The sequence below is a fragment of the Macaca thibetana genome, chromosome 8 (assembly GCF_024542745.1).
Source record: "Macaca thibetana thibetana isolate TM-01 chromosome 8, ASM2454274v1, whole genome shotgun sequence".
NCBI classification, from domain to species: domain Eukaryota; kingdom Metazoa; phylum Chordata; class Mammalia; order Primates; family Cercopithecidae; genus Macaca; species Macaca thibetana.
In genome coordinates, this window is record NC_065585.1 from 1,858,450 (window position 1) to 1,879,929 (window position 21,480).

At 52.4% G+C, this 21,480-nt stretch overlaps 3 protein-coding genes across 8 annotated transcripts in view; 1 reads left to right on the forward strand and 2 right to left on the reverse strand.

Annotated features, from left to right (window-relative positions):
* Positions 1-6,790, forward strand: part of TOP1MT (DNA topoisomerase I mitochondrial) — a 60,163-nt gene extending 53,373 nt beyond the window's left edge. Inside the window, exon 14 of one of the 2 annotated variants that reach the window (XM_050801014.1) lies at positions 5,750-6,790. In XM_050801014.1, the coding sequence (XP_050656971.1) occupies positions 5,750-5,758 (9 nt within the window). In that variant the 3' untranslated portion in view covers positions 5,759-6,790. The remainder of the gene's footprint in view (positions 1-5,749) is intronic. The other variant, XM_050801020.1, reaches the window with a different exon arrangement.
* Positions 1-14,395, reverse strand: part of RHPN1 (rhophilin Rho GTPase binding protein 1) — a 100,236-nt gene extending 85,841 nt beyond the window's left edge. The window contains exon 1 of the mRNA XM_050801010.1: positions 14,392-14,395. The gene's annotated coding sequence lies outside the window, so the exon portion shown is untranslated. The remainder of the gene's footprint in view (positions 1-14,391) is intronic.
* Positions 13,350-21,248, reverse strand: ZNF696 (zinc finger protein 696). 5 transcript variants are annotated; one of them, XM_050801040.1, is made up of 4 exons: positions 21,162-21,248; positions 18,639-18,735; positions 14,431-15,683; positions 13,350-14,096 (listed from the first exon to the last, which is right to left on the reverse strand). In XM_050801040.1, the coding sequence occupies exons 2-3, from the start codon at positions 18,652-18,654 to the stop codon at positions 14,623-14,625; spliced, it is 1,077 nt and encodes a 358-aa protein (XP_050656997.1). In that variant the 5' UTR covers positions 18,655-18,735; positions 21,162-21,248; the 3' UTR covers positions 13,350-14,096; positions 14,431-14,622. The 5 variants fall into 5 exon arrangements, with proteins under 5 accessions (XP_050656997.1, XP_050656998.1, XP_050656996.1 ...); XM_050801041.1 differs by having other exon boundaries at positions 18,639-18,732; positions 21,162-21,241; XM_050801039.1 differs by lacking the exon at positions 21,162-21,248 and adding an exon at positions 20,242-20,525.
* Positions 21,249-21,480: the final 232 nt, after the last annotated feature.

Genomic DNA, 21,480 nt, shown 5'->3' on the forward strand with positions numbered 1-21,480 from the left:
ATTTTATTGAGGATTTTTGCATCAATGCTCCTCAGGGATATTGGTCTAAAATTCTCTTTTTTTGTTGTGTCTCTGCCAGGCTTTGTTATCAGGATGATGCTGGCCTCATAAAATGACCTAGGGAGGATTTCCTCTTTTTCTATTGATTGGAGTAGTTTCAGAAGGAATGGCATTAGCTCCTCCTTGTACTTCTGGTAGAATTCGGCTGTGAATCCGTCTGGTCCTGGATTTTTTTTGGTTGGTAAGCTATTAATTATTGCCTCAGTTTCAGAGCCTGTTATTGGTCTATTCAGAGATTCAACTTCTTCCTGGTTTAGTCTTGGGAGGGTGTATATGTGTCCAGGAATTTATCCATTTCTTCTAGATTTTCTAGTTTATTTGCATAGAGGTGTTTATAGTATTCTCTGATGGTAGTTTGTATCTCTGTGGGATTGGTGGTGATATCCCCTTTATCATTTTTTATTGTGTCCATTTGATTCTTCTCTCTTCTCTTCTTTATTAGTCTTGCTAGTGGTCTGTCAATTTTGTTGATCTTTTCAAAAAACCAGCACCTGGATTCACTGATTTTTTTGAAGGTTTTTTTTTTGTATCTCTATCTCCTTCAGTTCTGCTCTGATCTTAGTTATTTCTTGCCTTCTGCTAGCTCTTGCTTCTCTAGTTCTTTTAATTGTGATGTTAGGGTGTCAATTTTAGATCATTCCTGCTTTCTCTTGTGGGCATTTAGTGCTATAAATTTCCCTCTACACACTGCTTTAAATGTGTCCCAGAGATTCTGGTATGTTGTGTCTTGGTTCTCATTGCTTTCAAAGAACATCTTTATTTCTGCCTTCATTTCGTTATGTACCCAGTAGTCATTCAGGAGCAGGTTGTTCAGTTTCCATGTAGTTGAGCGGTTTGGATTGAGTTTCTTAGTCCTGAGTTCTAGTTTGATTGCACTGTGGTCTGAGAGACAGTTTGTTGTGATTTCTGTTCTTTTACATTTGCTGAGGAGTGCTTTACTTCCAACTATGTGGTCAATTTTGGAATAAGTGCGATGTGGTGCTGAGAAGAATGTACATTCTGTTGATTTGGGGTGGAGAGTTCTGTAGATGTCTATTAGGTCTGCTCGCTGCAGAGATGAGTTCAATTCCTGGATATCCTTGTTAACTTTCTGTCTTGTTGATCTGTCTAATGTTGACAGTGGGGTATTAAAGTCTCCCATTATTATTGTATTGGAGTCTAAGTCTCTTTGTAGGTCTCTAAGGACTTGCTTTATGAATCTGGGTGCTCCTGTATTGGGTGCATATATATTTAGGATAGTTAGCTCTTCCTGTTGAATTGATCTCTTTACCATTATGTAATGGCCTTCTTTGTCTCTCTTGATCTTTGATGGTTTAAAGTCTGTTTTGTCAGAGACTAGGATTGCAACCCCTGCTTTTTTTTTTGTTTTCCATTTGCTTGGCTGATCTTCCTCCATCCCTTTATTTTGAGCCTACATATGTCTCTCCACATGAGATGGGTCTCCTGAATACAGCACACTGATGGGTCTTGACTCTTTATCTAATTTGCCAGTCTGTGTCTTTTAATTGAAACATTTAGCCCACTTACATTTAAGGTTAATATTGTTATGTGTGAATTTGATCCTGTCATTATGATGTTAGCTGGTTATTTTGCTCTTTAGTTGATGCAGTGTCTTCCTAGCATCGATGGACTTTACATTTTGGCATGATTTTGCAGTGGCTGGTACCAGTTGTTCCTTTCCATGTTTAGTGCTTCCTTCAGGAGCTCTTGTAGGGCAGGCCTGGTGGTGACAAAATCTCTCAGCATTTGCTTGTCTGTAAAGGATTTTATTTCTCCTTCACTTATGAAGCTTAGTTTGGCTGGATATGAAATTCTGGGTTGAAAATTCTTTTCTTTAAGAATGTTGAATATTGGCCCCCACTCTCTTCTGGCTTGTAGATTTTCTGCCGAGAGATCCGCTGTTAGTCTGATGGGCTTCCTTTTGTGGGTAACCTGACCTTTCTCTCTGGCTGCCCTTAACATTTTTTCCTTCATTTCAACTTTGGTGAATCTGACAATTATGTGTCTTGGAGTTGCTCTTCTTGAGGAGTATCTTTGTGGCCTTCTCTGTATTTCCTGAATTTGAATGTTGACCTGCCTTGCTAGGTTGGGGAAGTTCTCCTGGATAATATCCTGCAGAGTGTCCTCCAACTTGGTTCCATTCTCCCCATCACTTTCGGGTACACCAGTCAGACGTAGATTTGATCTTTTCACATAGTCCCATATTTCTTGGAGGCTTTGTTCATTTCTTTTCACTCTTTTTTTCTCTAAACTTCTCGCTTCATTTCATTCATCTCATCTTCAATCACTGATACCCTTTCTTCCAGTTTATCAAATCGGCTACTGAAGCTTGTGCATTTGTCACATAGTTCTTGTGCCATGGTTTTCAGCTCCATCAGGTCATTTAAGGACTTCTCTACACTGGTTATTCTAGTTAGACATTCGTCTAATCTTTTTTTCAAGGATTTTAGCTTCTTTGTGATGGGTTCGAACTTCCTCCTTTAGCTCGGAGAAGTTTGATCATCTGAAGTCTTCTCTCAACTTGTCAAAGTCATTCTCTGTCCAGCTTTGTTCCATTGCTGGCGAGGAGCTGCATTCCTTTGAAGGGAGAGAGGCACTCTGATTTTTAGAATTTTCGGCTTTTCTGCTCTGTTTTTTCCCCATCTTTGTGGTTTTATCTTTGATGATGGTGATGTACAGATGGGGTTTTGGTGTGGATGTCCTTTCTGTTTGTTAGTTTTCCTTCTAACAGTCAGGACCCTCAGCTGCAGGTCTGTTGGAGTTTGCTGGAGGTCCACTCCAGACCCTATTTGCCTGGGTATCAGCAGCGGAGTCTGCAGAACAGCGAATATTGCTGAACAGCAAATGTTGCTGCCTGATCGTTCCTCTCCACGTTTCATCTCAGAGGGGTACCCGGCCGTGTGAGGCGTCAGTCTGCCCCTACTGGGGGGGCCTCCCAGTTAGGCTACTCAGGGATCAGGGACCCACTTGAGGAGGCAGTCTGTCCGTTCTCAGATCTCAAACTCTGTTCTGGGAGAACCACTGCTCTCTTCAAAGCTGTCAGACAGGGACATTTAAGTCTGCAGAAGTTTCTGCTGCCTTTTGTTTGGCTATGCTCTGTCCCCAGAGGTGGAGTCTACAGAGGCAGGCAGGCCCCCTTGAGCTGCGGTGGGCTCTGCCCAGTTCGAGCTTCCCTATATTTTCTTTATTTTATTTTTTTCTGAGACGGAGTCTCGTTCTGCCGCCCAGGCTGGAGTGCGGTGGCTGGATCTCAGCTCACTGCAAGCTCTGCCTCCCAGGTTTACGCCATTCTCCTGCCTCAGCCTCCCGAGTAGCTGGGACTACAGACGCCGCCACCTCGCCCGGCTAGTTTTTTGTATTTTTTTAGTAGAGACGGGGTTTCACCTTGTTAGCCAGGATGGTCTCAATCTCCTGACCTCGTGATCCGCCCGTCTCGGCCTCCCAAAGTGCTGGGATTACAGGCTTGAGCCACTGCGCCCGGCCTATTTTCTTTATTACACTGGAACAGCTTGTGCCCTCGGTCTCTTGCCTCAGCACCTGGGCAGCTTGCCACCCACAACGCAGGACCCTCTGCTGCCCTCTCCTCTGCCAAGTGGGACCCTCTGCCATCTGCTCCACGCTTTGCTTTCGGGGCTGCCTCTGCAGCTGTCTCCCTCACACTGGGGCTCCCACCCACCCCATGAGGCAGCTGGCAGCCCCCTGTGTGAGGCCCCTGGTCAGCCGAGAGGACCCCAACGCCCTGGAGGCTGCACCCCCACCCCTCCTGCTGTGGAGCCCTCGGTGCTCCAGGCCCGAGCCTCTCGCACTGCGGCTTACTGGCTGGGAGGCCGCTGCCCCAAGGGGCTCAGGCAGCCGGTCCAGCTCCTCCCGGGACCTGTGACAGAACAACTCCAGGGGCCCTGACGCTCTCATGTCCCCACCTGTGCTCCCAGAGAGGCGCTTCTGTGCCCAGACATTGAACAGCTCCACAGAAAATGAAGGCACTGGCCGTGGAGGCCCAGACTCCAGAAAGGAAGCCACGGAGGGTGCAGGCCCGACCCACGTCACCTCAGAGTCTGTCCTCGCAGGAGACGGTGGAGATGGGCCCTCCCATCACTGTACAGATGAGGACACACAAGGAGCTGACTTCATGCCTGGACGTTAAGCCCAGCAATTCCGAGCCCAGAGCTGGCTCTCCAGGTTGCGGGGTCTGGTCCCGTCCAGAAACATCTCCCAACCCACAGCTCAGGACACAGCAGGGTGAGGGGCATGGGGGTGAGTGGGAGCTCCAGGGAGATGCCCCTAAGGCGGTCCCCGTCGTCAGAACTTGCAGGCTAGTGGCCTCTAAAGGTACTCATTAGAGGGCTGTGGACCTCACTTGCCCAAAACCCTGGGCCTGCTCAGCGCATCCTTCTGAGACGTGAGACTGCAACCACCCGCTGCCTCACTGTCCCCTTCTCACCCCGAACAACCTGCCTTTAACCCAGCTGTCTTCAGACTGACACGATCTCTGCAGACTGTCAGAGCCTCGTTTGGATAGTCACAGACTACCTGGATAAAAGAGAAAACATGGCCGGGTGTGGTGGCTCACGCCTGTAATTCCAGCACTTTGTGAGGCTGAGGCAAGTGGATCACTTAAGGTCAGGGGTTCAAGACCAGCCTGGCCAACGTGGTGAATTCCTGTCTCTACTGAAAATACAGAAATAAGCCAGGCGTGGTGGCGTGCGCCTGTAATCCCAGCTGCTCAGGAGGCTGAGGCAGGGGAATCATTTGAACCCGGGAGGCGGAGGTTGCAGTGAGCTGAGATTATGGCATTATCCTCCAGCCTGGGCAATGAGTGAAACCCCATCTCAAGGAAAAGAAAAGATGAAACATGCAGAGTAGAAACCCCAGGTGGACAGATACCACCCTCAGGCAGAGAAAAGCTGGGTGGTGCCATCGACGGGCAACAGTAGTGGGAAAGCCAGCTGTGTGTGCTGGTGCGAGACGCGTTTCTGTGACGGAGGATGCCGCACACTCAGCCTCTCCTGTTACCCTGTGGCCTGGTGAGCCCGCTCTGAAGTGCACCAAGAGCAGGGAGGGACTTAGAGCAACTTCATTCACTGCTGCCCAGACGGAAAAGGGCGCACAAGGCCCTGCAGCCGGAGCTGGCTAACGGGCCGGGTGGAGACTCACACTGTGGATGCCACTCAGCCATGATCACAAGAACAGAGCGGCTGCTGCTCGGGCCTCGCAGGCGACTGACAGTAACCAGGAGCCCCGACGCCTTCCCGATACCCCCTGCTCCATTCACGGATGGGCACACCCGCCATCGTTTGAGTTTTTACATGTCTGCGAGTAACGCTCCATCTCACCAGCCTGGGCAACATAGTGAGACCCTGTCTCTACCAAAACAAGGAAGAAAAAAAAAACAAACAGCTGGGCATGGTGGTGCACACCGGTAGTCCCCCGGGGGCTAAGGCTGGAGGATGAGCCCGGGAGGCTGAGGCTGCAGTGAGCTGTGATTGTACCACTTACCTCCAGCAGGGGTGACCCTGGCTAAGAAAAATTTGTAATAATAACATCCCATCTCTAAGTTTACATGTAGAAATCTTACACATCTTTCCTAAATATCACCTAAGTGAGCACCTCAGGTGCAGTCCCAGGTATGTTATGTCCTTTGAGTCTATTCTAAATGGTTTATTTTGGATTTTTTTTCCTTTTCTGTCAGATGCTTTAGGTACTGATTTTCTCCTCTCTGCCTGCATCACAAGGGCTTCCTTCTGCAACCGTGACCTCAGAAGGGCTCTCCTGGGGGATGCAGGACCGCAGCAGCCCCGAGCAACCGAGCACAGCCAAGGAACAGGTCCCGGGGAGGCCAGGACTCGGGCCCTCGCATCTGCAGCCACAGGAGCACCGTGTCCCTGCTGTTCTGAGCCACCAGGTGTTTGGGTGGGCCATTACCCAGCAAGTTCTAATAGAGACACTGGGTCCCAAAGTGGGGGCTGCTATGGACTGAATATTTGCCCCCCACCTCCAGTTCACATGTGAAAGTCCTAACCCCCAGTAAGACGGTGTTGGAGGTGGGGCCTTTGGGAGGGGAGCAGGTTAGAGAAGATCCTGGGGGATCGTCACGATGAGATGAGCATCCTCATGGGAGGAGACACCGGAGCCTCCTCTCCAGGAGCAGGCATGGGGACGGCCACATGAGCAAGAGGCTGCTGTAAATAAGCCAGGGGCGGTCCCTCTCCAGGAACTGGGTCTGTGGCACCTGGAGGCTGGACTCCCAGCCTGCAGAGCTGGGAGAAATAAATGTCTGCTATGAAGCCAGTTGGTCTGTGGAATTTTGACACAGCAGCCTCATCTAAGACAGGTGCTGGCAGAACCAACACCTAAGACGCAGTGCGCTGATAGTGCAGTCTGGGGCTGGAGGCCGGAAACACAGGAGGAGACTGTTAGCAGAGCCTGGGGGAAACCATGATTAGGTAGTAGTGAAAAAATTGGGTGAAAAAAAACTGCCTTTGGGCGGGCGCTGTGGCCCGTGCCTCTAATCCCAGCACTTTGAAAGGCCAAGGTGGGTGGTTCACCTGAGGTCAGGAGTTCAAGACCAGCCTGGCCAACACGGCAAAACCCTGTCTCTACTAAAAATACAAAAATTAGCTGGGCATGGTGGTGCGCGCCTGTAATCCCAGCTGCTTAGGAGGCTGAGGCAGGAGAATCACTTGAACCCGGGAGGCGGAGGCTGCAGTGAGCCGAGATCGTGCCACTGCACTCCAGCTTGGGAAACAGAACCAGACTCTGTCTCAAAAAAAAAAAAAGCCGGGCGCGGTGGCTCATGCCTGTAATCCCAGCACTTTGGGAGGCCGAGGCGGGTGGATCACGAGGTCAGGAGATTGAGACCATCCTGGCTAAGATGGTAAAACTCCATCTCTACTAAAAAACAAAAAATTAGCCAGGCATGGTGGCGGGCGCCTGTAGTCCCAGCTACTCGGGAGGCTGAGGCAGGAGAATGGAGTGAACCCGGGAGGCGGAGCTTGCAGTGAGCCGAGATAGCGCCACTGCACTCCAGCCTGGGCAACAGAGTGAGACTTTGTCTCGAAAAAAAAAAAAATTGCCTTCAGTAACTTGGAAATTAGAAAATGGATCCGGCTAAGCAGAGCTCCAGACAGAGTGGCAAAAATTTCAGCGAACGCTCCTCGTGGCACTGGTGAGGCCTGTGAGGGTGAAATGCACGAAAGGAGGGATCGTCTAGTCTGCAGGCAGAATCTGGAGGAAACAGAGCCGGGGCCTGACCTGGTTTGGGAAACAAAACCATCTCACGTGTTGTCTCTGCAGTCAGCAAAGCATTGTCTTTTAAAAATTGTTTTAAATTTGCTTTTTGTTTTTTAGAGACAAGGTTCTCCCTACATTGCTCAAGGGATCCTCCTGCCTCAGCATCCTGACCAGCTGGGACTACAGGGTGCATCACCACTGCCCAAAAATATTCAAGTCATAAGTGGCCTCAGGATAAAGATAAAATCAAGGTTGTGGCCATATCCATTGTTAAGGCCCCAGAAAGGTTTACTATCTTGGGGCTGGGTGTGGTGGCTCACACCTGTCATCCCTGCCCTTTGGGAGGCTGAGGTGGGAGGCCAGGAGTTCAAGGCTGCTGTGAACTGGCTGCACCACTGCACTCTAGCCTAAGTAACAGAGCAAGACCTTGTCTCTTAAAAAAATAAATAATAAAAAGATAGAAGATAGTATATAGTACAAACCCTCTCAGCTAGACAAAAGCATTTCTAAGATGCTAAAGGATGTTTTCCCACAACATACTAACACATCATACAAAACAGATAAAACACTGACAAATGTTTAAGTCAATTTTTTGTCTAGTGGAGAACATAATCTAAGACTCCCACAAGATTTATTTTTTTTTTTTTGAGATGGAATCTCGCTGTTTCGCCACGCTAGAGGGCAATGGCACGATCTTGGCTCACTGCAGACTCTGCCTCCTGGGTTCAAGCAATTCTCCTGCCTCAGCCTCCTGAGTAGCTGGGACTACAGGTGCCCACCACCACACCCAGCCAAATTTTGTAATTTTAATAGAGACGGGGTTTCACCATGTTGGCCAGGATGGTCTCAATCTCTTGACCTCGTGATCCGCCCGCCTCGGCGTCACAAAGTGCTGGGATACGGGCGTGAGCCACCGTGCCTGGCCAGAAACCCATAGGATTTTTAGGGGCGCTGTATCAGTTTAAATGAAAAGAGACGGAGACAGTTGAAAATGAAGCCTTTGGGTTCCCTCCTCCTACAGGCAGTGAGCAACTGAGACAGCTGTTTAGCCTCAAATACAGGCTGTCAGACACCTCAAAACACAGAGAAATACAGGCTGTCGGACACCTCAAAACACAGAGGAGAGACACCAAGGGCAGAGCCAAAATCTGAGGGGGAAAAAAGGGTAATAATGTCACTCCCAGGGAAAATGGGGCCCTAAAAAAGACACAGACTCTGCCCCCAAACGAGGTCCCTTGGCAACATGCCGTTGACTGTGTCACAGAAGTGCTACAGACTGGGGTCTGCAATAAATGAGCCCCCACTCTCTCTTTTTCAAACGGGAGCATTACTGTGCTTATCCTGGCCCTGTCTCAAAATCCTATGCTGGGGTAGAGGCAGGTGATTTTTTTCTTTAGTTTGCAGCCTCAAGAGGCATCTCACATATATCCGGACCAGAGGAGAATCATGAGCTGACAGCCTCTGAGCTGAGACAGCAGCAGGGACAGACCTCTGGGTGGCTTGAGTTGGGGGGTGGCGAGCATATTTTACTGGTGGAAGGAAAGTAAGTCACTGTGGCTCCAGAGTGGACCGTGGGAAATTTCAGACGGTCCCAGGACACGCGGCTCTCTCTGCCCAGCCCTGGGGCTCCGCTGTCACGTGGGGATGCCTCACCACTAACCCCGTTTACGAGATTCCACTTCTTCCTCTTTTTTTGTTTCTTTTGTTTGTTTTTTTTTTTTTTTTTTCAGATGGATTCTTGCTCTGTTGCCAGGCTGGAGTGCAGTGGTGCAATCTTGGCTCACTGCAACTTCCGCCTCCCAGGTTCCAGCAATTCTGCCTCAGCCTCCTGAGTAGCTGGGACTACAGGCATGCACCATCACGCCCAACTAATTTTTGTAGTTTTAGTAGAGACGGGGTTTCACCATATTGGCCAGGCTGGTCTTGAACTCCTGACCTAGTGATCTGCCCGCCTCAGCCTCCCAAAGTGCTAGGATTACAACACAGTGGCTGGCCCCACTTCTTCCTCTTTCTTGGTTTACTCCCTTGATTTGGAGCTCCTCCTTTAGTAGGCTCCTGAAAACATGTATTATGAAAATGAATTTTTAAAACTTAGAGTTTGCATATCTGAAAATGCTGTCATACTGTCACACTTGACTGACCACTTGGGTAGGTATAAAATCCTAGGTTGCAAATGATTTTCACTCGTAATTTTCGAAGCATTGTTCCGATGTTTTCTAACTTCCAATTTGCCCTTGGGAAGGGATTTATTTCTCAGCCTCTGTGTGATCTGCGCTCTCGGATCGTCTGTATGTCCCGGACTGTCCGATGTTTCACGTCATGCCTGGATGTAGGTAATTTCTTCCATCTTTGTGTGGGATATCGGTAAGCGCTTTTACTCTGGAGATTCATGTTTCTCGGTTCTGGGGGAAAATTATTTCTCTAAACTTCATTCCCACCATCTTCTGTTTTTGCTTTTCCCCCCCTTGGAATTCCTGTTGGTCTTAATCTATCCTATCACCCACCTTCTTATCTTTTCATTCTTTCAAACAGATTTTCTCCACTTTCCACCTTCTTGCTAATTTAATTTTGCCTATCACATTTCCATTTCTAAGACATCATTTTAATTTTTTTTTAATTTTTTTTGAGGTGGAGTCTCACTGAGTCTGAGTGATACCCAGGCTGGAATCAGTGGCGGGATCTCGGCTCACTGCAGCCTCCGCCTCCCAGGTTCAAGTGATTCTTGTGCCTCAACCTCCCAAGTAGTTGGGATTACAGGCGCACACCACCACACTTGGCTAATTTTTGTATAATTAATAGAAATGGAGTTTTGTCACGTTGGCCAGGCTGGTCTTGAATTCCTGATTTCAAGTGATTGCCCGCCTGTGCCTCCCAAAGTGTTGGGATTACAGGCGTGAGCCACTGCACCTGGCCCATCGTTATTTTTGTTTCTTTTTTTTTTTTTTTTTTTTTTTTGAGACGGAGTCTCGCTCTGTCGCCTGGGCTAGAGTGCAGTGGCACATCTCAGGTCACTGCAAGCTCCGCCTCCCGGGTTTACGCCATTCTCCTGCCTCAGCCTCCGGAGTAGCTGGGACTACAGGCGCCCGCCACCTCGCCTGGCTAGTTTTTTGTATTTTTAGTAGAGACGGGGTTTCACTGGGTTAGCCAGGATGGTCTCGATCTCCTGACCTCGTGATCCGCCCGTCTCGGCCTCCCAAAGTGCTGGGATTACAGGCGTGAGCCACCGTGCCCGGCCGAGTTTCCTTTTTAAAACAATGTTCTGGGCTTCACATGGCACATGACTGCCTCTCACCTCTGAGGCACCTGAGCGTGCCTTTCCTCCCCTTGGTTGACTCACGCCTCCCTCCTGTGTGTGTTCATGTGTGTGACTCTGGGTCATGGATTTTCCTCCTAGCCTTTACCTGTGTGTGTGTGTGAGACAGAGTCTCACTGTGTCACCCAAGCTGGAGTGCAGTGGCGCGATCTTGGCTCACTGCAACCTCTGCCTCCCAGGTTCAAGCCGTTCTCCTGTCTCAGCCTTCCGAGTAGCTGGGATTACAGGCATGCGCCACCACAACCGGCTAATTTTTGTATTTTTAGTAGAGATGGGGTGTCACCATGTTGGCCAGGCTGGTCTTGAACCTCTGACCTCAGGTGATCCACCCGCCTCAGCCTCCCGAAGTGTGGGATCACGGGCCTGAGCCACTGTGCCTGGCCCTAACCTTTACCTGTTAACCAGAAATTCCATACAGCTTACTGTGGTTAGGGACACATTTAGTTTTGTTTCTGTCATCTTAATTTGCCCAGTTTGTTTCTGATTTTTTTTTTTTTTTTTTGAGAGAGGGTCTCACTCTGTTGCCCAGGCTGGAGTGTAGTGGCGTGACTACAACTCACTGCAGTCTTGAGCTTCCAGGCTTGGGTGATCCTCTCACCTCAGCCTCCTGGGTGGTTGGAACTACAGGCATGCTCCACCATGCCCAGCTTACTTTTTGTATTTTTTTGTAGAGACAGGTTCTCCCTATGTTGCCCAGGCTGGTTTCGAACTCCTAGGCTTAAGCAATCCACCCACCTTGGCCTCCAAAGTGTTGGGATTACAGGTATGAGCCACAGCGCTCAGGCCCAGCCTGATTTTTCTTTTCTTATTTTTTAATTGACAGAAGTTTGTGTTCGTTTCATGTATTTATTTTATAGGATCTCACTTGTTGTCCAGTCTGGAGTACAGCAGCACAATCATAGCTCACTGCTGCCTCAAACTCCTTGTCTGAGGATCCAAACTGAGATCCTCCTGCCTCAGTCTCCCAAGTAGCTGGGACTATATTTTAAATTAATTTTAAATTATTCTTTTTATTGGATTAGAGATGTATAGACTGGTTACACTCTTTTAGTAATTAACATTAAATTACACTATGCACATTTAACTTATCAAAGTCAAATTAAACACTGTCTTACACCCGCTTCCCAATAACAGGAGGGTCTTAGAGCATTTCTGTCCCTTCTAATTTACATGCTATTGTTGTCCAGAATTTTAGTTGACATTATTCTTTTATACATACATATATATTCATAATTTTGCTTGCCATTCCATTTTATATCTAAGACCATCACTCAGATCATTTTCCTTTTTTTTTTTTTTTAAGATGGAGTTTTGCTCTTTTTGCCCAGGCTGGAGTACAATGGTGTGATCTCGGCTCACTGCAGCTTCTGCCTCCCAGGTTCAAGGGATTCTCCTGCCTCAGCCTCCTGAGTAGCTGGGATTACAGGTATGGGCCACTAGGCCCAGCTAATTTTGTATTTTTAGTAGAAATGGGGTTTTGCCGTGTTGGCCAGGATAGTCTCAAACTCCTGACCTCAGGTGATCCACTGCCTCAGCCTGCCAAAGTGCTGGGCTTACAGGCGTGAGCCACCATGCCCAGCACTATGTTGCCTAGGCTGGTCTTGAACTCCTGGGCTCAACTGATCCTCCCTCCTAGGCCTCCCAAAGTGTTGGGATTATAGGCATGAGCCACTGCGTCTAGCCTATTTTTCTTTTTTTTTTTTTTTTTTTTTTTTTTTTTTTTTTTTTTGAGACGGAGTCTTGCTCTGTAGCCCGGGCTGGAGTGCAGTGGCCGGATCTCAGCTCACTGCAAGCTCCGCCTCCCGGGTTTACGCCATTCTCCTGCCTCAGCCTCCGGAGTAGCTGGGACTACAGGCGCCCGCCACCTCGCCCGGCTAGTTTTTTGTATTTTTAGTAGAGACGGGGTTTCACGGTGTTAGCCAGGATGGTCTCGATCTCCTGACCTCGTGATCCGCCCGTCTCGGCCTCCCAAAGTGCTGGGATTACAGGCTTGAGCCACCGCGCCCGGCCATAGCCTATTTTTCATTTCCAAAAGTTCTTTAAGAAGTCCTGCCTATTCACAGGTGACAATATGTATCCTACAGCTTTCTCATCACCGTCACTGCGCCTGACACATAACTGTCCTCTCACCTGTATGATGACAGTTTCAGGATCTGCCTTTCTTTGTGGTTGAGAGCAGCTGCCTGCTGTTTCTGTTGGCCCTCAGTCAGCTGACTCTCCTTGTGTGCTTGGGGATCTTTGACTGCAAGCTGAATGCCTGACTTATGAGCAGGGATGAGGCTAAGCTGGGTAAACTTCGGAGAGCAGTTGCTTTGACCTCTACTGGTACCTGGAAGGTCACCTTCAGCTGGCCTGAGGGTCTCGGCTCAGCACGGGAGACACAGGCTCATCTTCCCACCTCACCACTGGCCCAGGAGTCAGGACCTTAATGAACGGTGGGGCCACCAAATCCATTCTGAGAGCACCCCTGCCCCTACAGGCTGCACAACCCTAAGCTCATGCATTTTAATGAAGTGGGTGCCAACAAGAGCCCTCAAAGCGACTGTCTTGGAAGCTGCAGCCAGCTCAGGACCCAGAATTATCCCCAATCAGTCCTTACCTGGGGCAGAGAACTGCAGGAGGTGGTCCCAAGCCACAGCCAGACCAGGATGGGCGAATCCTGCAACCACGCCCCAGGGCTCACGGCCAGCGGGCGGCTCACGTTTCCCTCAGTCATCCCAAGAAACTCAAAGCCCACCTGGCTTAATTCATGGTGACAGTGCTTTACTATACGCACCCAAAAACGTTCCCCAAAGAGACACTTCTACTTTTCTATCTCGGAAATAACATTTTAAAGAATGAAAATATTTTACAGGAAATAACATTTGTACATACTCATAACAGTCTCAAAGACAAAACGATTCCTCTACCCACAGAACACTTCTGACATCATGTGCTGTGAGCCTTTCCCTCCATACCAACCAGCTCTCCAACTCTCAGACACCAACGAGATGTCCTTCGATTTAACTTGATTCTGACACCAACTGCCCGGAGTTAGTGCAGAACCCACAGGGTAAGGGGTCAGTCCCACAAGACCACCCCCACTTCAGATGCCAAGTGCAGACAGTGGGCCCTGGGGTCCCTACGACCCCCTTCTCAGGTTCCGTAATTTTTGTTTGTTTTTTGAGATGGAGTCTCGCTCTGTCGCCCAGGCTGGAGTGCAGTGGGGAAATCTCGGCTCACTGCAAGCTCCGCCTCCCGGGTTCAAGCGATTCTTCTGCCCCAGACTCCCGAGTAGCTGGGATTACAGGCGCGCGCCACCACGCCCAGCTAATTTTTGTATTTTTAGTAGAGACAGGGTTTCACCATGTTGGTCAGGATGGTCTCGATCTCTTGACTGCGTGATCCGCCCGCCTCGGCCTCCCGAAGTGCTGGGATTACAAGCAGGAGCCACCGCGTCCGGCCAAGTTCCATAATTTTCTAAGCACACAGAACTCGGGACCATAGCAAACAGCTGTGAAAAGGCGTTGAAAGACATAGATGAACTGCTTGCCAGCAAGGTACGGGGGGAGGGCGTGAGGCCCCCTTCCTAACTGCACCACCCCCCACCCCGCCTTGACCAACCTGAAGCTCGAGACCCTCAGCCCCTCGTCTCATGCAGGGTTTAGATGGAGGCCTGGCTGCGTAGGAATGACCCATTCAATCACCGGCCACTACACCCCAGCAGATGAGCCCTTCGCTGCAGCTGACCGCGGGAGGGGAGGCGCCTCAGCAGCGGGTGGCCGGCCCGGGACAGACCCCTGAGACCTCCCCGCCTCTGGGAATCGCCTCCCATGGGCAGCGCTCACCTTCGCCGAGCCCTGTCTCTCCTGACTGCTCCGGAGCCAAGGCAGATGCAGGCCGGGCGAGGCTTCTGCAGCCCGAGAACCAGGCGGGCAGCCGGTTGTTACTTCCTCACCGTGCATGGTGCGGACAGGACTCACCCGGCCTCGGCCTGACGCCCACCAGGCCACTGGCATCTCTTCAGCGGCAGCCCCGGCTCACTCGGCGCCGTGCACCCGCTGGTGCTGGATGAGGTGGAAGCTCAGGCGAAAGGCGCGGCCGCACTCGGTGCAGCGGAACGGCTTCTCGCCCGTGTGGAGCCGCTGGTGCCGGAAGAAGCCCGACAGCGCCCGGAACGCGCGCCCGCAGTGGACGCACTCGTGGGGCTTCTCCCCGGTGTGGATGCGGCGGTGCTCGCGGAGGAAGGAGCTGCGGCTGAAGGCGCGGCCGCAGTCCTGGCAGGCGAAGGGCCGCTCCCCCGTGTGCACGCGCTGGTGCTGGAGGAGGTTGGAGCTCTGGCTGAAGGCCTGGCCGCACTCCCGGCACTCGTACGGGTTCTCCCCGTGGTGGGTCCGCCGGTGCCGGACCACGTTGGAGCTGTGCAGGAAGCGCTTCCCGCACTCGCCGCACGCGTACAGCCTCTCCCCGGTGTGGGTGCGGCGGTGCTTGGCGGCGTCCGACCTCTGGCCGAAAGCCTTGCCACAGTCGGCGCACGCGTAGGGCTTCTCGCCCGTGTGCACGCGCTGGTGCCGGAGGAGGTTGAAGCTCTGGCTGAAGGCCTTGCCGCACTCGGCGCACGCATAGGGCCTCTCCCCGCTGTGCGCCCGCTGGTGTCGGACCACGTGCGAGCTGTGGATGAAGGCCTTCCCGCAGTCGCTGCACTCGTACGGCTTCTCCCCGGAGTGGATGCTCCGGTGCTTCGCGGCGTCCGAGGAGCACTTGAAGCTGCGGCCACAGGCGCTGCACGGGAAAGGCCGCCCCTTCCAGCCGCCCCTGCCCTCTGCTCCCGGGCCTAAGTTCGGAGGGACGTCTGACTCGCGGCCACTCTGTCCTCCAGTTTTCTCAGAAATGACCGGACCTCGAGGGGAACCTCTGGGCCTCTCTCTGGCTTCCTCGTTTTCACAAAGGCCAAGAGACCCCAGCGCCCGGGGAGGCCCCGCTCTGTGGCCCTCTCCCTCGGGAGCGCCTGGCTCTGGTGCAGGCTCCGTACTCCGAGCTGCCTGCACCTCAGCTGATCGGCTGCCACTTGGGGCCTGCGCCAGGAAAGCAGCCTTCACAACTGAAAAACAGGCCGGACAGCAACGATTTTAGATGCAAGAGAATGTGAGTCGAGGGTGGCTCTGGCAATCGTGGTGACGACAGGACAATGACGGTGATGGTGACATCAGTGTTCCAAAGACACCTTTGATTTTGCCCGCCTAGTTTTTTCTCCTCCCCACCTTCTTAACCCCTGTGGTTATGAGGTGGATGAGAGTCCTGCACTGCCACTCTAGAAACCGGGCTGTGGGGCTGGGCGTGGTGACTCACACCTGTAATCCCCGCACTTTGGGAGGCTGAGGCAGGAGGACCACTTGAGACTTGGAATTTGAGACCAGCCTGGCCAACACAGTGAGATCCTGTCTCTTAAAAAAAATAGAATTTAAAAAATATACAAACAGAAGCCTGGGTGCGGTGGCTCAAGCCTGTAATCCCAGCACTTTGGGAGGCCGAGACGGGCAGATCACAAGGTCAGGAGATCGAGACCATCCTGGCTAACATGGTGAAACCCCGTCTCTACTAAACACATAAAAAAATTGCTGGGCGTGGTGGCGGGCGCCTGTAGTCCCAGCTACTCACTCACGAGGCTGAGGCAGGAGAATGGCGTGAACCCGGGAGGCAGAGCTTGCAGTGAGCTGAGATCGCGCCACTGCACTCCAGCCTGGGTGACAGAGTGAGACTCCATCTCTAAATAAATAAATAAATAAATACACACACATACAGAAACGAGGCTAAATGGGGCTAGAAGTGGGGCTAAACCTCCAGTCTCAGCCCACCCAGTCCTGGGGACACAAATGCAGGCTCTGGGCACTGCCTTACTCTGCAGGGCAGCTGGGAAAGCAAAAGAGGCTGGAGACTGCCGGCAGCAAGCCAGGACAGGAGCGAGGCAGACGCTGCAGGAGGCGTGGGGATGGTGGCACCCAACAGAGCCCACGGCCCAGCTCTGCCTTCTGTCTGTCCCTCCTCCCTTTTTTGTGAGCCAGGGTCTTGCTCTATCACCCAGGCTGGAGGGCAGTGGTGCCATCGTGGCTCACTGCAGCCTCACGGCTCACGTGATCTTCCCTCTGCCTCCCAAGTAGGTGGGACTCCAGGTGAGCACCACCACACCAGGCTAGTTTTAAAATTTTTTGTAGAGACAGTGTGTCAGTGTGTTACCCAGGCTGCTCTTGAACTCCTGGGTTCAACCCTCCTCCCACCTCGGTCTCCTGAAGTGCTGGGATTACAGGTGTGAGCCACCATACCCAGCCATGGCCCCAGCTCATTCCTTTCACCTTGGACTCCCTGAGACAACGTGGCCTCCTTAACAACTCCCCCCAAACACCAAACTCTAGGAGCTTCTGTTACGTGCAAACAGGAGTGTCCTCACTCAGAATCCGGACCAAGAGGCCGGTTATGGTGGCTCACGCCTGTCATCCCAGCACTTTGGGAGGCCAAGGCGGGCAGATCACGACGTCAAGAGATGAAGACCATCCTGGCTAACATGGTGAAACCCCGTCTCTACTAAAAATACAAAAATTATCCGGGCGTGGTGGCGCACACCTGTAGTCCCAGCTACTTGAGAGGCTGAGGCAGAAGAATCGCTTGAACCCAGGAGGTGGAGGCTGCAGTGAGCTTGTGTCACTGCACTCCAGCCTGGTGACAGAGCAAGACTTTGTCTTAAAAAAAAAAAAAAAAAGAAATCTGGACTAAGAGCTGGAAGCAGCAACCCATGTGGCTGGGCGGTGGTGCTGACCAGGCTGAGCAGCCCCGACCAGGCTGCATTATCAGTGGTCCTTGTTTGGCAGTGAAGCCACTGGTTAGATTTGGTTCCTCCGGCTCACAGGGACAGACCATGTGGCCATTTAGAAAAAAGGCTTAAGGGGTAGGGATGAAACCCTGGGACGTGAGAAAGCTGGCTACTGACCTCGGCCTGCATAGGAGGCAGGAGGGCTCAGCCAGGAGCGGCAGTGGGGGGACGGGAGTCCCCGAGGCCAGCACAGCAACTGAGTGGGACTTCTCTGCCTGCAGGCAGTCTGCTGTGGCAACGGAAGAGAAGCGGCTGAGTCCCGGCTGCACCTTTCAAGAATGTGGAGGGTGCAGATGTGATGGAAACTCCTGTGGAGGTGGGGGTGGGGCAGGGATGTTCCAGGGCAGATGAGAGCAGGCTGCTGTCAACAGTCCCCACCTCTCTCTGCCCTTGCAGACCCATGACACTGAGCAGCCAGGGCGTGGGAGAGGCTCAGGGTGGTGCGCAGAACAGAAGCCCCTTGGCAGAGGCCAGCCCTAGTCTTGTGTGGTTTGCAGACTTGGAAGTTCAAGAACTGACTCAAAGGTATTGCTTATGAGGAAAAAGAACCAAAACTACAATGAGAAAGGGCCACATACACGGTGGAGCTCTACTGGATCCAGCTTGCAGGCCCTGAGGATGCCTTTCCAATGGAGGCAATCCCAGACCCCATAGCAGGGCCTGCACTACCCACCCCACCTCCCGCCCGTCGCTGTGACACACTCTCAGGGTGGCCCCAAAACATAAAACAGTGTTCTCTTGTGGGTGATTCTGTCCCAAGGGCACATTTGACAATGTGTGGAGATGTTTATGGTTGTCACAACTGGGAGGGGGCGCTACTGACAGCAAGTAGGCAGAGGCGAGGGTGCTGCTGAACCTCCCACAATGCACACGATGGCCCCTCAACAAAGACTCATCCATTCCAAAACAGCCACAGTGCCAAGGCTGAGAAGCACTGAGCCAGACCTTCCCAGAGGCAGAGCCTGGGGCTGCCAGACTTTCTAACCAAAAGCTCTCAGTTCACTGGCAAAGACAGTCACCAAACAGATGCCCAGGAGATCTGATGGGCCTGCGTTTACCTCCCTCCCTCACCCTGTGCCTGAGGACACAGTATATGCTCTGCGCCAGTGACCGAGACATGGTGTTTTTCCTGTATTCCTGTTCAATTCCTGCCCTGGAACTCTGGGCCCGACTGTGGACGTGTCCCCTCACCTGCAAGGGCCTCCATCAGGGTACTGCTCTCCTTGGCACCTGGGGGCTCTCCTCCTGGCTCCACCTTGCAGAACGCCAGCAGTCAGAACAATTTCTGCTGAGGTAAAAGAAAAGGAAAATAAATCGCAGCCAGGGCTAGGTACAGGGGCCGGGGCAGTGAGGTCAGAATGCCTTCAGAGGAGACGGTCAGAATAGGCCCTGCGGGAGCTGCAACACCCAGGTGGGCCCACCCCTGTCACTGGCAATCAAGGTCCTGGCTCAACAGTCACTCCCAGAAGCGGTGTTCTGCGGGATGCCCGGGAACTCTGGTCCAGGCTCTGTCGGTTCCCCTCGACCCAGGGCTGACACAGAGCACAGGTGGGCATGGCCACAGCTTCCTAGCTCCATGCTGAGCAAGCTCACGCCCTCCAGCAGTCTTCAAATAGCTAGAGAAATTCCCATGGATTTTAAAATTTTCTTGGTAGTTGTAAGGATTTGAATACAAAAATGTTAAACCAGAAAAAAAGAACAAATTATTTGAATGGTAAAGTTTTGGACTGAGGAATGATTTTTCTAAGCCTGACATCAGATGTCTGACAAATTTAACTACATAAAAAAATTTAATGTAAAAAAACAAAAACCAAAAAGGGGAAATACGTGCAATGCAAAGATTCATCCCTATCTGATAAAGACCTCTATATATTAATAAGAAACGAAGGACAATTGGCAAAGATCATGAATATGTAATTCACCAAGAAGAAAAACCAGTAAGCAATACATTTTTTGGGGGGTCTCACCTCAAGTGCAATTAAGAAGTGTAATTTGGGCCGGGCGCGGTGGCTCAAGCCTGTAATCCCAGCACTTTGGGAGGCCGAGACGGGCGGATCACAAGGTCAGGAGATCGAGACCATCCTGGCTAACACGGTGAAACCCCGTCTCTACTAAAAAATACAAAAATCTAGCCGGGCGAGGTAGCGGGCGCCTGTAGTCCCAGCTACTCGGGAGGCTGAGGCAGGAGAATGGCGTGAACCCGGGAGGCGGAGCTTGCAGTGAGCTGAGATCCGGCCACTGCACTCCAGCCTGGGCCACAGAGCGAGACTCCGCCAAAAAAAAAAAAAAAAAAAAAAAAGAAGTGTAATTTGGCTGGATGCTGTGGCTCACACTTGCAATCCTAGCACTTCAAGAGGCTCGGGATGGAGGACTGAGTACAGGAGTTCCTGACCAGCCTGGACAACATAGTGAGACCCCGTCTCTACAAAAAAAAAAAAATTAGCCAGGTGTGATGGTAGTCGTCTGTAGTCCCAGCTACTAGGGAGGCTGAGGTGGGAGGATTGCCTGAGCCCAGGTCTAGGCTGGGGTGAACTGAGATTTCGCCACTGCACTCCAGCTGGGCGATAGAAGGAGACCCTGTCTTAAAAAAATAAGTAAATAAAAAGTAATTAATTAGTAAATTTAATTTAAGCCGCCTGTAATCCCGCCTGCCAGAGAGGCTGAGCGGGAGGATCGCTTGAGCCCAGGAGTAGGTGGCCAGCCTGGGAAACAAAGCGAGACCCCGCCTATTTTGCAAAAAGGTATTTAAAGTGCAATTCTTTAGTCTCGAAGCAGATTTTTGAAAGTACCTTACCGGCAAGAATTAGGTAACAGGCTCTCCTGTTCACAGCTGGGAGGAGGCTCGATTAACTGGGCCAGTGGGAAATTTGACAACTTACAAAGGCCTAAAGACGCGCGGGGGGAACTCAGCTCACAGGAAGCCCCGCATGCGTCGGCACCCCGGGAATGCACCTGCAGGGCCGCCTCCTCCACGCCGCGCCCGAGAGCGGCTGAGGCCTGCGCTGCAAGGGGAGTGCAGGACGCGCCGGCCAGGACGGCGGTGCCAGCCCCGTTCCCTCCGCCGCTCCTTGACCCTCCCGAATCGACGCCAGAGCAAGAAGAGCCGTCGCCGCGGCATCCAGGACAGCTGGACTGCACCCGCTACAGTCCCCGCCCCGCCGCGCGCCGGAAGCGCCGCATTCCCCACGTCTGGCCCGCCCCCCAGGCACTTCCGGTGACGCTCTGGGCCGCGGGAGGACAGTGCGCTCGGCGGCCCCGGAGAGCGGGACGGCCCAGCCGCGGCGCCTTCAGCTCTACGGTTGCCCGCAGGCGCCAGCCGAGTCCTTCCTGCCGGGCAGGAAGCCTCGCCTCGTGGCGGGCAAGGTCGAGCCGTTGGCGCGTCGGGATTCGGCTCGAACCAACTGAGGACCGGACCCGGGCGCCCGCAGTACGTGTCAGGAGGCGTCGAAGGCCCGCGGTGGGGAGACCACGCGCGTTCCCTTCCGTTCCCCGCAGCGCCCCGCGGTTGTCCCGGGTCCTCCGCTCGGCGCACGGGCCCCTCTAGGCCCCCGGGGCTGTGGCAGCACGCAGGTCCCGAGCGTGGGCTTCCTTGGGGTCGAGAGCTTGGAGCGCCCCAGGCGCTGCCCCCGCCTCCCTGCAGGTCGCCGCCCTCGCGTCTCCGCTGCAGAGAAGCCTTTGCTGCCCGCCTCTCGCATGCTCTGGGCTCTTTCTCACCAGGGACCGAGCTCTCATTCGTTCAGCCTTCCCCGGGCAAGATGCACCTCCTGTCCAAGCCTCTCGCCCTGCCGCCCGCCGCAGACTGAAGGTCACGCATCTCCAGCTGGAATGCTGCAAAAGTGACGCTTTTCATCATGTGTGCAAAGTGTACTGCTGCGGTGTGGACTCTTCCCTCTTACAACAAGTAGACCCTCTCTGGGGAGAAAAAAAAGAATTAAGAACCGACCCCCATGAAAGAACCCTAATAAGACAGCAACAAAGGGCCAGACGCGCCCCTGGAACTGGACCTGGGGCGGGGGGGGCACAGCCCTGGGAG